This window comes from Hylobates moloch, unplaced genomic scaffold (assembly GCF_009828535.3).
Source record: "Hylobates moloch isolate HMO894 unplaced genomic scaffold, HMol_V3 SCAFFOLD_10, whole genome shotgun sequence".
Classification (NCBI taxonomy): domain Eukaryota; kingdom Metazoa; phylum Chordata; class Mammalia; order Primates; family Hylobatidae; genus Hylobates; species Hylobates moloch.
The window spans coordinates 100,128,628-100,143,308 of record NW_026652285.1 but is presented as its reverse complement, the minus strand read 5'-3'; the positions used below and the strand labels follow the sequence as shown (position 1 = coordinate 100,143,308).

General features: G+C 52.0%; 1 protein-coding gene across 1 annotated transcript in view; it reads left to right on the top strand.

The window, feature by feature from the left end:
- EEIG1 (estrogen-induced osteoclastogenesis regulator 1) overlaps positions 1 to 14,681 on the top strand; it is a 40,197-nt gene that overhangs the window by 17,687 nt on the left and 7,829 nt on the right. The window contains exons 2-4 of the mRNA XM_032165231.2: positions 9,484 to 9,604; positions 9,805 to 9,834; positions 12,868 to 12,984. Of these exons, the coding sequence (XP_032021122.1) occupies positions 9,484 to 9,604; positions 9,805 to 9,834; positions 12,868 to 12,984 (268 nt within the window). The remainder of the gene's footprint in view (positions 1 to 9,483; positions 9,605 to 9,804; positions 9,835 to 12,867; positions 12,985 to 14,681) is intronic.

Sequence of the window (14,681 nt, the reverse complement as noted above, 5' to 3'; positions counted from 1 at the left end):
CTTCCCAGGCGGGCGGCCAGCCCTGCCAGCAGGTCCCATGTACTGCATGGGGTGACTCCACTTGGTAACTTGGGAGGACCCAGGCCTTGAACCAGGTGGCTGAGGGTTCAGATCCCTTTTGCTTATAAGCAGCCTTCCTAACCCATACCCTTTTCTCACTTTCAATTTAAATTTCAATTATGGAAACAACTCATGGACAGAAACAAAGAAAGAGTCTCTGATAACCCTTCCACCCCACCTTTGGTCAGACCTGCTCTGAGCTCCCTGCCTGCCTTCTGGCCATTATCCCCTTATACCAGTGTGAATAAGCCGCTTGGCCAGGGAGCCTGAAGTCCAGGATTCTGGGTTAAAACAATCTCCTTCTCTGGACCTTGGTTCTATCATTTTAAAATTTCAGTTCTCTAGCCCAGACCTGGGCCACATTAGGGTAAGTAGGTGGTGGTGGGCAGTAAGGAGGGTCCGTGGTCCTATGATTTCTTTTTTCTTTTTTAAATTGAGGTGGGGTCTTGTTATGTTGCCCAGGCTGGTCTCCAACCCCTGTCCTCAAGTGAGTCTCCTGTCTTAGCCTCCCAGAGTGCTGGGATTACAGGCATGAGTCACCATGCCTGGCCTGTTTTCTTAATAAACATCTTACTTATAATTTTTCTTCATAGCTGCTCGTTTTAGTTTTTTTTACACTTTCCTCTTTCTGAGACAAGCAGCTGGTTGTGCTTCTGGTCACTGGAGACATGTGTTGGGTACTGGCGTGCACAGCACCCAGCAGCCCAGGCCTGCCCTCTTAGCACTCGCAGAACATGGAGGTCACAGCCAGCTCCGGTGGCACTCAGCTCTCAGTACCCTGGGCCCTCCCTCCAGGGTCTCGTAGTGCTGGGGTGGGGTCGTTCTGCAGAGTGGCATTTCCACCCCAGGCCACAATGCAGTCCCCAGGACTGCCGGGGAGTGGGTTCCCTTCGGTCAGGTGTGCTTTAAGAAATGCTCACAATGGATACTTTCTGTTCAAAACGAAGGAAAAAAGGGGCACCATGCCCCCCATCTTCATCCTTTCTGTTCTTCCCTACTCACCCCAATCTCCAGACACTCCAGTGGCCAGAGGTGGCCTTCATTTGCAATTTGATGTGGGCATCTCCTGTTTTCTGTGTGCTTGTGGGCATTTACATATGTCACTTTAAAAAATTAAATAAAAATGGGGTCATGGAGATCCCCTTCTGCATGTTCCCTTCCTGCAGGTCTGATGGGGCCGTCCCTCCCTGCTGGGGAGCACAGCTTGCCCTCCCTCTCCTCCTTCCCTTCTGGCATTGCCTGCTGGGTGCCATCGGAGCAGTCCTCATTACTTCCCACTTTTGCCCCGCGTCTGCTGCTGTGACCAGTGGCATACACATGGACACCGTGGGGACTGCCCCTCCATACAGCCCCTCTGTAAGCTTAGGACCAAGGCTGTCTCTCCAGTCTCCCTGGCCCACGCCTGCCCCGGCATCCTCCGCCCCAGCTACACTGGCCCCCAGCTCCTCCTTAAACACGACAGATATTCCCACCCCAGGGCCTTTGCACTTGCTGTTCCTCCTGCCTGGATTGCTCTTCCCGCAGATATCTGTGGCCACTCGCTTCAGTCTTTGCTTAGATGTCACCTTCCCATGAAGACCTCCTCTGGCCCTCATTCCCTGGTGCCCCCATTGTCAGGGCACTGTCTGCCTCCTTCCTTGGTTCCTTTTTCTCTGTTGCACCCCAGGCTAGCTGGCATGCATTTGCCTGGTTTTGTCTGTCTCCTACCCACTGCCAGAGTATAAGCCCCTTGAAGGCAGGGATTTCTGTCTTCTCTGTTTATTGCTTGTGTTCCCAGAACCTTCAGCAGTGCCTGGCACCTGGTGGGGGCTTAATAAAAGGTTTCTGAATGGATCAAGGCTCTGAGATGTCCTCAATCCTGACCTGGCCAGCTCCCAACCTGGGGTTCATGGCTGCCTGCCTGGCATCCTCATTCCCGCCTCTCGTCATAAGCATCCCTCACCCCACCCTGCCTGAGCCTGAGCCTGTGTTCGTCTCCCCCCATGATCCCTGCCCCATGCATGGGACTTCATGCCACTTGCCTGGGGGTGCCCAGCTGCTTCCCACCAGAGGGGCCCGGGGGCTGAGGGGGAGGCAGTGTGGTCCCTGAGGCAGCTGCACAGCTGTGTCCCAGCTGTGACACAAGGTCTGGACACAGATGGGGCTGGGGTCGAGACTAGCTCTGCTGTGACTTCGGATGAGTTACACAGCATTTCTGAGCCTCACTTTCCTCATCTGTAAAGTGGGCTGTGGTAGCAGTCACCTTTCAGTGTTGAAGAGTTCTGGGCCACACACAGTAGGCCCTCAGGAGGTGGCTGCTTCTGCTGTGTTTTTTTTACACTTGCTGTGACCTCTGGCTGTGGGCCAGGGCGAGGCTGCTTGCCACTTCCCGTGGGAGTGGTGGCTTCTAATAGGTAATTGTTCAGAGCCCTCTAGAAACAGGAGGGAGGCCCAGTGGTGACCCTGTGAGCTCTTCCTTTGGAGGGGGGAATGTGCCTGTTACCTGAGCTAGGAGGGTTCCAGGTGGCTTTCTCTGGCTTGGCCCTGGAACTGCAAATGGGCCTTAGGCTTCCTGGCTGGCGTTCCACAGCAAACTCTCAAAAGGAAAGGGAGAAAGCCCACAATTCACTGTGAGCTTTTGTTCCCAGACACTAATCCCAATTCCACTGGGTGTTTCAACATGCCCAGAGCACCGAGCTGCCTCCCCAGGCCTCCAGCAGCTGCTTCCAACCCTAGGTGAAGTGCGGGGACCCATGGCCACTCCCCAGCCTTCCCCCTTTCAAGCTTGGGCCTCCTCTGGCTGCCTGGGAAGTGTCTCTGCTCTCTTTGCCCTTCCATTCTCCTCCTCTGTGGCTGTTCTCAGCCTCTGCCTAAACCACAGTCCACAGGGGCAAGACAGAGCCGCTGTCAGAATCAGATGCAGTCTTCTCACACCCATGAGGTCTGGCAGGACCTGCCCCTGTTCCTTCACCCATCTCATTCCCTCTGATCTCCCCCCAGCTCCTCTTCAGCCACTGTCCTCTGCACTAGTTTTCCACCTGCCAAGTGTGTTTCTGCCTCAGGGCCTCTGCACTTGCTGCTCCCTCACCTGGAGGGCTCTTCCCCCGTCTTTGCTCAGTCCCCACTTCAGTCCAAGCCTTGCTCAGATGTCACTGCCCTAAGGGCCATCCCTAACCCCCCACCTGAAGCAGCCACACCTCATCTCTAGCTGCACTCCACACTCACCTTCCCTGTGGTGTTCTCCATTTTTCTATTTATCTGACCTACCATGTATTTAACAGCTTTATTGAGATATAACTCACATATCACATAATACACCCATTTAAAGTATACAGTTAAGTGGTTTTTAGTATATTCACAGTTGCACAACCATCGTCACAACCAATTTTAGGACATTTTCATCACCCCAGAAAGAAATCCCATACCCGTTAGCAGTTACTCCTTTTCCCCTCAAGTCCCCAGTATTAGTCTGTTCTCACACTGCCATAAAGAAATACCCAAGACTGGGTAATTTACAAAGGAAAGAAGTTTAATTGACTCACAGTCCCACATGGGTGCCGAGGCCTCAGGAAAGTTACAATCATGGCAGAAGGCAAAGGGGAAGCGAGGACCTTCTTCACATGGCAGCAGGAGACAGAAGCAGCAGCAAAGGGGAAAGAGCCCCTTATAAAACCATCAGATCTCATGAGAACTCACTCACTCATGTTAACAGCATCGGGGAAACCACCCCCACGATCCAATCACCTCCCACCAGGTCCTTCCCTTGACGCGCGAGGATCACAATTTGAGATGAGATTTGGGTGAGGACACAGAGCCAGACCATATCATCCCCCATCCCCTGGCAGCCACCAATCTAGTTCCTGTCACTATGGATTTGCCTATTCTGGACATTTCCTATAAATGAGATAATAAACTCTCTAGTTCTTTCTGGCTGGCTGCTTTGATTTAGCTTCATGTTTTCAAGGTTAATCCCCAGTTAGAAGTGTATCATTTCTCTTTATTGCTGAATGATACACGATTGTATGCATAGAACACATTTTATTTGTCCATTTACCAGTTGATGGACATTTGGGTTGCTTTCACTTTTTGGTTATGAATAATTCCGTGATGTACATTTGTGTACAAGTTTTTGTGTGGACACATTTCATTTCTCTGGGATATATACCTAGGGGTGGAATTGCTGGGTCATATCATAACTCTATGTTTCACCTTTTGGGGAATTGCCATACTGTTTTCCAAAGGGGCTGCACCATTTTACATTCCTACCAGCAGTGTATGAGGGTTCCAGTTTCTCCACGTCTTCACCTTTGATTCTAGCCATCCTAGTGGGTGTGAAGTAGTATCTCATTTTAGTTTTGATTTTCATTTCCCTAATAGCTAATGATGTTGAGCATCTTCCTGTGTGCTTGTTGACCACTTGTGTATGTTCTTTGGAGAAATGTCTATTTGGATCCTTTGCCCATTTTTAATTGGATTTTTGTCTTTTTATTGAGTTGTGGGTGCTGTTTATATATTCTAGATACCAGTCCCTCATATATCTGATTTGCAAGTATTTTTTCTTATTTTGTGGTTTGTCTTCACTTTTTTGATGATGTTCTTTGGAGTGCAAAAGGTTTTTTTGTTTGTTTGTTTTGTTTTTTCGTCTTTTTTTTTAAGATAGGGTTTCCCTGTGTCACCCAGGCTGGGGTGCAATGGTGTAATCACAGCTCAGTGTAACCTCAGACTCCTAGGCTCAGGTCATCCTCTTGCCTCAGCCTCCCAAGTAGCTGGGACTACAGGCGTGCACCACCACTCCTGGCTAATTTTAAAATTTTCTGTAGAGATGAGGTCTTGTTGTGTTGCCCAGGCTGGTCTCAAACTTCTAGCCTCAAGTGATCCTCCCACCTTGGCCTCTGAAAGTGCAGGTGTGAGCCACTGTGCCTCACTAAAAGTTTTTAATTTTGATGACATTCAATATATCTATATTTTTCTTTTATCACATGTACTTTTGGTATTATATCCAGGAAATAGTTGCCTAATCCAAGGTCGTGAAGATTTACCCATATGCTTTTTTTCAACATTTTATAGTTTAGCTTTTACACTTAGATCTTTGATCCATTTTCGGTTAATTTTTGTATATAGCATGAGATAGATAGCCCCCCGCACCACCCACCTCACACACGCACTTCATTCTCCTGCATGTTGATATCCAGTGTCCCAGCAACATTTGTTGAGAAGACTTTTCTTTTTCCCACTGAATTATTTTGGCACTGGTGTCAAAAATCAATTGGCCATAAAAGTGAAGGTTGGTTTCTTTTTTCTGAAACAGTCTCCCTCTGTCGCCCAGGCTGGAGTGCAGTGGTGCCGTCTTGGCTCACTGCAACCTCCACCTCCTGGGTTCAAGTGAGTCTTGTGCTTCAGCCTCCCAAGTAGCTGGGATTACAGGCACATGCCATCATGCCTAGCTAATTTTTGTATTTTTAGTAGAGATGGGGTTTTGCCGTGTTGGCCAGGCTGGTCTCTAAGGTTTATTTCTAAACCTTTGTAAACTGGATAATCTCAGTTGTATTCCATTTGTGTCTGTCCTCATGCTAGGACCACCTTTTCTTGATTATTGTAACTTTGTAGATATTTTGAAATCAAAAGTGTGAATTTTTAAATTATGTTTTACTTTTTAAAGATTATGTTGTCTATTCTGGTCCCTTGGATTTCCATGTAAAGTTTAGGATCAGCTTGTCAAAGTTCTGCCAAGAAGCCAGCGTGGGGCTTTGATAGGGATTGTGATGAATTTTAGAACTATTTGGGAGTATCATCTTAACAACATGTCTTCCAATCCATGAGCATGGAATGTCTTTCCACTTATTTAGATATTTAATTTCTTTCAGCAATGTTTTGTAGTTTTCCAGAGTGTGTATTTTGTACTTTATTAAATTTATTCCTATGTATTTTTTTCTTTTTGATGCTGTTGTACGTGGAATTGCTTTCTTCTTTTCACTGTAAATGTTTACCAATATATAGAAAGAATTGATTTTTGTATATTGATCTTGTATCCTGCAACTTTTCTGAACTCATGCATTTTTATTTTTATTTATTTATTTTTTCGTTCTTTGTTTGTTTGTTTGTTTATTTTGAGACAGGGTCTCACTCTGTTGCCCAGGCTGGAGTACAGAGGTTTGATCTTGGCTCACTGAAACTTCTGCCTCCTGGATTGAAGAGATTCTCCCATCTCAACCTCCCGAGTAGCTGGAACTATAGCTACCTGACCTCAAGTGATCCATGCCCACCTCGGCCTCCCAAAGTGCTAGGATTACATACATGAACCACCACACCTGTAATCATGTATGAGGCCAGGTATCATGTATTGTGGCCCGTGCCTATAATCCAGCACTTTGGGACGCCATGGCAGATGGATCACTTGAGGCCAGGAGTTCGAGACCAGCCTGGCCAACATGGCAAAATCTCATCTTTACTAAAAACACAAAAATTAGCCAGGTGTTGTGGTACATGCCTGTAATCCCAGCTACTCAGAAGGCTGAGGCACGAGAATCACTTGAACCCAGCAGGTGGAGGTTGCAGTGAGCCGAGATCATGCCACTGCACTCCAGCCTGGGCAACAGAGTGAGACTCTGTCTCAAAAAATAATAATAATAATAATGGCCAGGTGTGGTGGCTCACGCCTGTAATCCCAGCACTTTAAGAGGCCAAGGGGGGGCAGATTACACGAGGTCAGGAGTTCAAGACCAGCCCGGCCAACACAGTGAAACCCCGTCTCTACCAAAAATAGAAAAGTAAGTCGAGCGTGGTGGTGGGCACCTGTAATCCCAGCTACTGGGGAGGCTGAGGCAGGAGAATTGCTTGAACCCGGGAGGCAGAGGTTGCAGTGAGCTGAGTTTATGCCCTTGCACTCCAGCCTGGGCAATGAGAGCGAAACTCCATCTCAAAAAAATAAATAAATAAAACAAAATAGTTTTTTAGTGTATTCCTTAAGGGTTTTCTGTATAAAAGATCAAGTCATCTGTTAATATAGTTTTAGTTCTTCCTTTCCACTACTAGGTATTTTTCTTGTTTATTTGGTCTTCTTCTTTCTCCTCCCACCAGAATGTAAGCTGGTTACTGCTGTGGTCCCAGTGCTTAGAATAGGGCCTGGCACACACTGGTGCTCAGTTGTTTGATGATGAATGAATCATCATCATGAATGAATGAATAAGTGGAGCCAGCATGACTGGGCTCAGGTGATGCCCCCAGCCTAGGGCCCCCACTCCTGTGACACCTGCCTATAGGGATTAGATCTGTCCCTTCCTCCCGTCTTCAGCCCTGACCTTTTCTGCTTGTCCCCAGTCTTGGTTGCAGAGGGTTGTTGGAGCTCACCCTCCTAACAAGCTAGGTGCATTCTGGTGACATCACAGAGCCTTCACCAGGCCAGGCACTTCGCAGGATTTGTTTCACTCAGTGCTCCCACAACAGTGGCCACGACAGGGGCGGTGTGCCCCAGTGAGTGTGCAGGGTATGGCCCAGGTCTGCCTGCCCTGTTGGCCCTTGTCACCGCCTTGGCAGGAGCACAGGGTAAGCCTTGGTCACATCCTCAAAGCCTTGTGGAGCCTGGAGGGGGCTCCTCATAGAAAGTGAGGCTTAGGGGCTTTCATTGGCTAAGGAAACGGGACTCCCTCATTCATGCTGTTTCCTCTCTCTGGAACTGTCTCCTCCACCTGGTTACTCCCCAGGCTCATTCTATCCTGAGCTTGAATGTCACCTTCCCTGATTCACCCGTTCCCCCACCCTCTCCTGGTGACACTGAGTCATCACTGGGTAAATACAGTCTGCAGTGGCTCATCCCAGCACCTGCTTGGCACTTAGAGACCTGAGCGGTGCCTCGGGGCAGAGCAGGGTACTGCAGGCCCCACAACGCCACGGGTTCTCCTTGCCAGGCTTTCCCGGGCTCCTGAGCCAAAGTGGCGACTGAGAGCCCTGACTCTGAAGTCATACAGTCCTGGGTTTAAATCCTGCTTTGTCAATCACTGGGGATGTGAGCTCGAGTGGCGGGTAGGGTGGCCTTCTCTTGGAGCTTCAGTGCCCTCAGCAGTAGAAGGGGTGGTATAGAGCCCACCTTGCAAGGCTGCCATGCAAAGCAAACCTGGCGATGCTCAGGGGAGGCTTGGCTGCAGCCCTCTCCGACCCTCTGCCCTGAGGCCTCGATCTGGCAGTTAACCCACTCTCCTCGGGTCACTTCCTTAGCTGTCCTCTTGGCGGTTCTGGTTAGGTGGGATGAGCTGGAGATAACGTCTCTCATACTGTCTCCTCCCTTCCCTGGCCACCCCTTCCTGAGCACGGGCTCTGCCAGGCAGGCTGTATGGAGATGGGGAGCTGCTCGGGGATGCAGAGCTCGGTTCTGCCACGTGCCGCTGCCACCCCCAGATCCTGCCAAGGCCCCCGCAGCAGTTGGGAGGGGCTTGGATGAGCTGCTGCCACTGGCTCCCACTCACCCCCAGGGCACAAAGCATCTCTCCAGTAAAGGGGTGCTGAATTTTTCAGCATGGTCATGCTCTCCAACTCAGGAGGAACCAGGGGGCTAGAAGACCAGAGCCCTCTGCTTAGTGTTGGTGAAGCTGAAGCCCCCAGGTAGCTGTCTCCGCACCCAGAGTCCAGCTGCTTGGGTTAATCCCCATTCTGCTCTTACCTGTGGTGGGCCTCAGGTGAGGGTCTTAGCCTCCGGGCCCCCGGCTTCTTTGACTGGGGATTGAGCTGATGATGTGGCTGCTCTAGACAGAGGTTGGAAAGGTTTGGCATGACCCCCTTTCTCTGGCACTTGGAGCAGGCTCCAGGGCCTGCTGGCTCTTGTGAAGTTCTTTGAACAGCGCCTGGCACATGGGAAGCACTGTGTGGGCATCGGCTATTGTTACTATTGCCATTGTTGTTATTAGTGATGAAGAAGGGGGCTCTGGAGTCAGGAGGAACCAGGCTTCAGGCCCATCTCAGCTATCTACTGGCTGGGAGGTGTGGGGCAGCTTCCCTGGCCTCGGTTTCTTCATCTGTGAAATGGGCTGAGTAGTCCAGCCTAAGACCGTTGTGAGGGTCACGAGGCAGTTGGCAGAGCCTGGCTTTGGAGGAGGTAATGGCAGTGCAGGGAACTGCCCAAGGTCTCAGAGCAAGGTGGCGGGAGCAGCGCTGGGTGCAGAGGGAGGCTCTGCAAGTTGCCAGGCTTCCTGGGGAGGGACAGCTGCCCTAGCTCACCTCACCCCTGCCTTGTGTTTGTCTCATTTTTACTACGTTTTTGCTGTTGTTTTTACAACAACTACGTGAGTACATTCTTGTGGTGAAAACACAGCTACTTTGTGACACAGAGTGAAAGTGAAGCTTCCCACCGCCTCACTCCCAATGGGCAGGGCTCTTACCATGTCCCTGGTACCACATGGGGTCCCCTGGCGCGGATGTGTGTGCCTGTGCTCACCTGTCGCCTCTGGCCCGCAGGGAGGAGGTACAGGAGAACTGCGTGCGGTGGCGAAAGAGGTTCACCTTCGTATGTAAGATGAGTGCTAACCCGGCCACCGGCCTGCTGGACCCCTGTGTCTTCCGCGTGTCCGTGCGCAAGGTGAGGCCAAGGGCGCGTGTGGGGCTGCTGGGCTGGGCTGTAGGCCCCTCCCCTCATGAGTCCGCACCCCCAGCTGAAAATGGGGTGAGTTGCTCTGCCCCTTGCCCTCCTCCACTCAGATCTGCGGGGACTGGGGGAGATGCATGAGGTCCCTGGGATTCCCCAGTCAACTTGCTGCTCGTGTCTCCCTCCCTGTGCAGGAGCTGAAAGGCGGGAAGGCTTATTCCAAGGTAAGAGGGGCTGTGTGAAGGGGTAGTGGGATGGAATGGGGGGCGGCACGGGACAGGCACAAGGGAAGCCTCCAGCCCCTTCTCTGCCACAAGCAAGAGACACTCAGCCCTACCTGAGATATGTTATTTTTTAGAAATATCTTTATTGATGGCCTTTGCACTCAATATAAAGGCGGCATGTGGTTGTTGCAATATAAATGGTACAGAAGTTCACAGAGCAAAAGGGCCAGTATCTGTCCCCTTTCCTCTCTCCAGGCCTCTTTCTGGGACCCCATTATTGGGATAGATTAAGACCTTTCCAGACCTTGTAAGAAGAAAAAAAGGAAATATACCATACAAAGAGAGCAGCAAATAACATGTATGCGCGTGGTTTAAAGAAATGCAAAATGAGCACCCTCTGTGTGTACTGAAGTGCATGCAAACAATATGATTTTTTTTTTTCCTCTGGAGACAGTCTTGCTCTGTCGCCCAGGCTGGAGTGCAATGGCACAATCTTCGCTCACTGCATCCTCCCACTCCTGGGTTCAAGCAGTTCTCCTCCCTCAGCCTCCCGAGTACGGCTGGGCATGGTGGCTCACACCTATAATCCTGGCACTTTGGGAGACTGAGGCAAGCGAATTGCCTGAGCTCAGGAATTCAAGACCAGCTTTGACAATACGACAAAACCTCGTCTCTACTATAGATACAAAAAAAATTAACCAGGTGTGGTGGTGCACGCCTGTAATCCCAGCTACTTAAGAGGCTGGGGCACAAGAATCGCTTGCACCCAGGAGGGTAGAGGTTACAGAGAGCCGAGATCGCGCCACTGCACTCCAGCCTGGGTGACAGAGTGAGACTCTGCCTCCAGATAAATAAATAAATAAACAGATTTGCAGCTTGGTTTTTTACTTAATCCATCCTGGGCATCTTTTTGTGTTATCACAAATTTCCATGTGCTTTCTAATGGCAGTAGTGTCCCATGGCATGGCTGGCGATGGTTGACTCAGCCAGCCCTGCTGCTGGACATGTGGATTGTTACGAGGGTTTCACTGTACCCACAGACAGTTCAGCCCTACATAGTATTAATAAGAGCTTTTCTACTGGGCAAAGAGAGAGAAGACAGCTCTGGCTTTGAATAAGCCTGCTCTGCCTTCCATCCCTCTTCTCCATGGTGGACCCTTGGCCTCCCCTCCTCAGCTCCTGGGAGGCTTAGCCCAGTGGCAGGAGGGTGGGCTTCATCAGCCGGGAGGGGAAATGCCTTCGCCTCACCTCTCACCCGAGGGAGGTGCTATACAGGGCGCGGCCCTTCCCACTGACCGGAGCTCAGGAACTCAGCCGGCTGGGCCGTGCACTCTGCCCTGGCCTGGGGCGCTGACGTCCCTCTCCAGAAGCAGAGGACAGTATGGCTAGAACCAGGCTGTGGAGGGTGCTGTCACAGTGGAAATTTCTCTGATTCACATGGGTGAGGACAGTTGTGTAGCCAGGAGAGGAATTACCAGCAAACACCTGGGAGCATCTCGCCTCCACTGGCAAACATTTACCAGGCACCCAGCACGTGGCAGGCACTGCCAGGCCCCTTCCCTTCTGTTCTGTAATTGAACTCCCACTGCAGGCTTTACTCCCATTGTACACAGGAGGAAACTGAGGCCCTGAGAAGTGGCTGGACGTGGCGCTGATCGGGCCTAGTTTCAGTCCTGTCTCTGTTGGGTTAGCTGTTTGGCCCTGGGCAAGCTTCTTCCCCTCCCTGAACTTAGTTTTCTTTTTCTTTTTTTTTTTTGAGACGGAGTCTCGCTGTCACCCAGGCTGGAGTGCAGTGGCACGATCTCGGCTCACTGCAAGCTCCGCCTCCCAGGTTCACGCCATTCTCCTGCCTCAGCCTCCCGAGTAGCTGGGACTACAGGTGCCCACCACCTCGCCCGGCTAATTTTTTTTGTATTTTTAGTAGAGACGGGGTTTCACCGTGTTTGCCAGGATGATCTTGATCTCCTGACCTCATGATCCGCCTGCCTCGGCCTCCCAAAGTGCTGGGATTACAGGTGTGAGCCACCACGCCCGGCCTCTGCGAACTTAGTTTTCTCATCTGTAAAATGGGGATCAGTCTGAGTCCATGGCGGGGCTAGGATCTGAATCCAATTCCCTGATTCTGGAGTGTGTGCCCTGAACACTGCAGTAGAGACTTGCAGGCAGCAGTTACTTGACACCCATCCCTGATTGGTTCGGTTGGGTTCAAACATTGGTTCAAACATTTCGTTATCTATCTCTTCTGAGCCTGTTGTATCTGGAGCAGAACTGGGCAGGAGGTGGTAAGCAGAGGCTCTGGGGCCTCCTAGACCCTTTGCAGAGGGAACTGGAGATGTCTTCCAAGTCCCCAAGCCTGGCACCACCTCGTTTCAACCTCACTTTCCCCTCCAGGTCTAGCAGACTTGGCCACCATCCACAGGGCCTTCTTAGTGCATGCCCTCTTTGCACTTACTCCCACTTCCCTCCCCATCCCTCGATCCTCTGTACAGAGTTCCTGAGGGCCTGTTCAGACCCTGAGCTCTGCCCAGCAGCCCCTCACTCTGGCCTCTACCAGGGCGCCTTCCCTGGGGCTCCTGCTCATCCTGCAGTGCCCCTCCCTTCCCAACCCCTGTGGGGGTGTCCCATCACTTTCCCCAGCACTCACTTCCCACAGGCCTTCCCTCCTCCGCTGCCTGCTGACCCGGCAGCTCCCGACAGCACGGCCTTGTTTCCCAGGGAACAATGCATCTGTGTCACGGACAACAATGTCCTTTCATGTCAGGCGCACTGGCCCCGGTGCACGCCGGGAAGTGGCACAAAGGGTGCTTTGTGCAGCTCAGGGATGTGAGCTCCTGGCTTTGCCATGTTGGTGCTGCCGACCCGGGGCCTCTGTCCTTGGGTCCCAGTTATGCAACAGTCAGTCGAGGCTGTGGGGCGGGCCCAGGGGCTTTGTCTGTCTCCCTCCCCAACTCTTGCCAAGTTACCCTTCTGGGCTTCTGCCAGCCAGGAGCCCACACTCCCTCAGCCCTCCCACACACTCCTCTTACCTCCTAGCTGGGCTTCGCTGACTTGAACCTGGCAGAGTTTGCGGGCTCGGGCTCCACGGTGCGCTGCTGCCTGCTCGAGGGATATGACACGAAGAACACTCGCCAGGACAACTCCATCCTTAAGGTACCAGGGATCCTGCCACCTCTGCCACCCTGACCACGGGATGGGGACAAACCAGGCTGCTCATCAGAACCCCCTGGAGGAGGGTTGTTAAAAATACAGGCCTTACCTGAACAGGTAGACATCGGGAAGGTGCGAGCCCTGGAATCAGGAAACCACTATCAGAGGGAGGCCTGGCTCCGCTGCTGGCCTCAGTTTCCCCATCAAGGTCAGGGAGGGGGCCCTGACAGTCTCCAGGGTTTGGCAAGCGCCTGCAGTGGGTTCACGTCATGCTGACTGCATGCCCTCTCTTCTCTCGTGGTCCCCTGACAGCAGCCCCATGAGCCGTGGTATCTTTGATTAGTCCCAGCTTCAAATGGGAGGGAGTTAAGGTACAGACGTTAAGTCATTTGCCTGGAGTCACAGACAGAGCTGGCACCTGACCACCAGCCAGTTGACTTCTTGGCCCAGCTCCTAACCCTTCCCCAAGTGACACGCGGTAGCCTGGCCCCCAGTGGATTATCAGTGAAAATGATGGCTGCTGAGGGCCCCGGGGGCAGGTTTCCGGTGGACAGGGCAGCCCCACCCCCAGGCAGCTGCCTCGTTGGCCTTTTGGGAACAGAAATGTCTGGGTGTCTGTCACCAGCACACCTCTCTTCCTCTGTTTCCACACCTTCCACCTGGCCGGGAGAACAGGCTGTCCTAACAGCGCCTCTGCAAGGGGACCCAGAGAGAGCCTGTGGTATCTGGAGCAGAGCTGGGCAGGAGGTGGTGAACAGGAGCTCTGGGGCCTCCTAGACCCTTTGCAGAGGGAACCGGAGATGCCAGAAAGGGTCCAGGCTGATTGTCTGGGAGCTGGAGCCTTTCAGCCTCAGTCAGGCTGAAAAGCAAAGGCACAGTAGCCCTGTGCACCTCAGGCCAGATCAAGGGAGCCAGGGGGCCAGGTAGCCTCGGGTTCAAAGGAAGCTCCTCCACGTCCTGTTTGCAAGGTCTTGGGAGTCACTTCTCCTCTCTGAGTCTTGGTTCCCTCATCAACAGCCTTGGGCTAGCTAGGATGCTTTCATGGCCGAGTGAATAAGCCATAGAAAGCCTCAACCTAGTGGTCACCCTTTCTCTCTTTTTTTTTTTTTTTTTTGAGACACAGTCTCGCTGTCACCCAGGCTGGAGTGCAGTGGCACAATCTCAGCTCACTGCAAGCTCCACCTCCCAGGTTCATGCCATTCTCTTGCCTCAGCCTCCCGAGTAGCTGGGACTACAGGCGCCTGCCACCACGCCTGGCTAATTTTTTGTATTTTTAGCAGAGACGGGGTTTCACCGTGTTAGCCAGGATGGTCTTGATCCCCTGACCTCGTGATCCGCCCGCCTCGGCCTCCCAAAGTTCTGGGATTACAGGCATGAGCCACAGCGTCCAGCCGAAAGCCTCAACCGAGTGGTCACCCTTTCATAAGTGGTGGCCTCAGGATCTGTGCCCCTCTTTTCCACCTGCTCATCCTCTGCCTTTCACTCCATCTCAGCCTAGATTTTAGGGCCCAAATCTTGCCACATTTGGGCTGTTGTTAGTTTGCAATGGCTTCATGCTTTTTTGTCAGACTTTCACCAAACCCTGCCCGCCACCTGCTGTGCCAGGCCCCATGAGCCCTCTTCCCTCTCCTGCCTGCTGGGTTGAGCTCTGTGCTACTTACATAAGGCCGGGGGTGAGTGTGTGGAGAAGCTCACTGTCT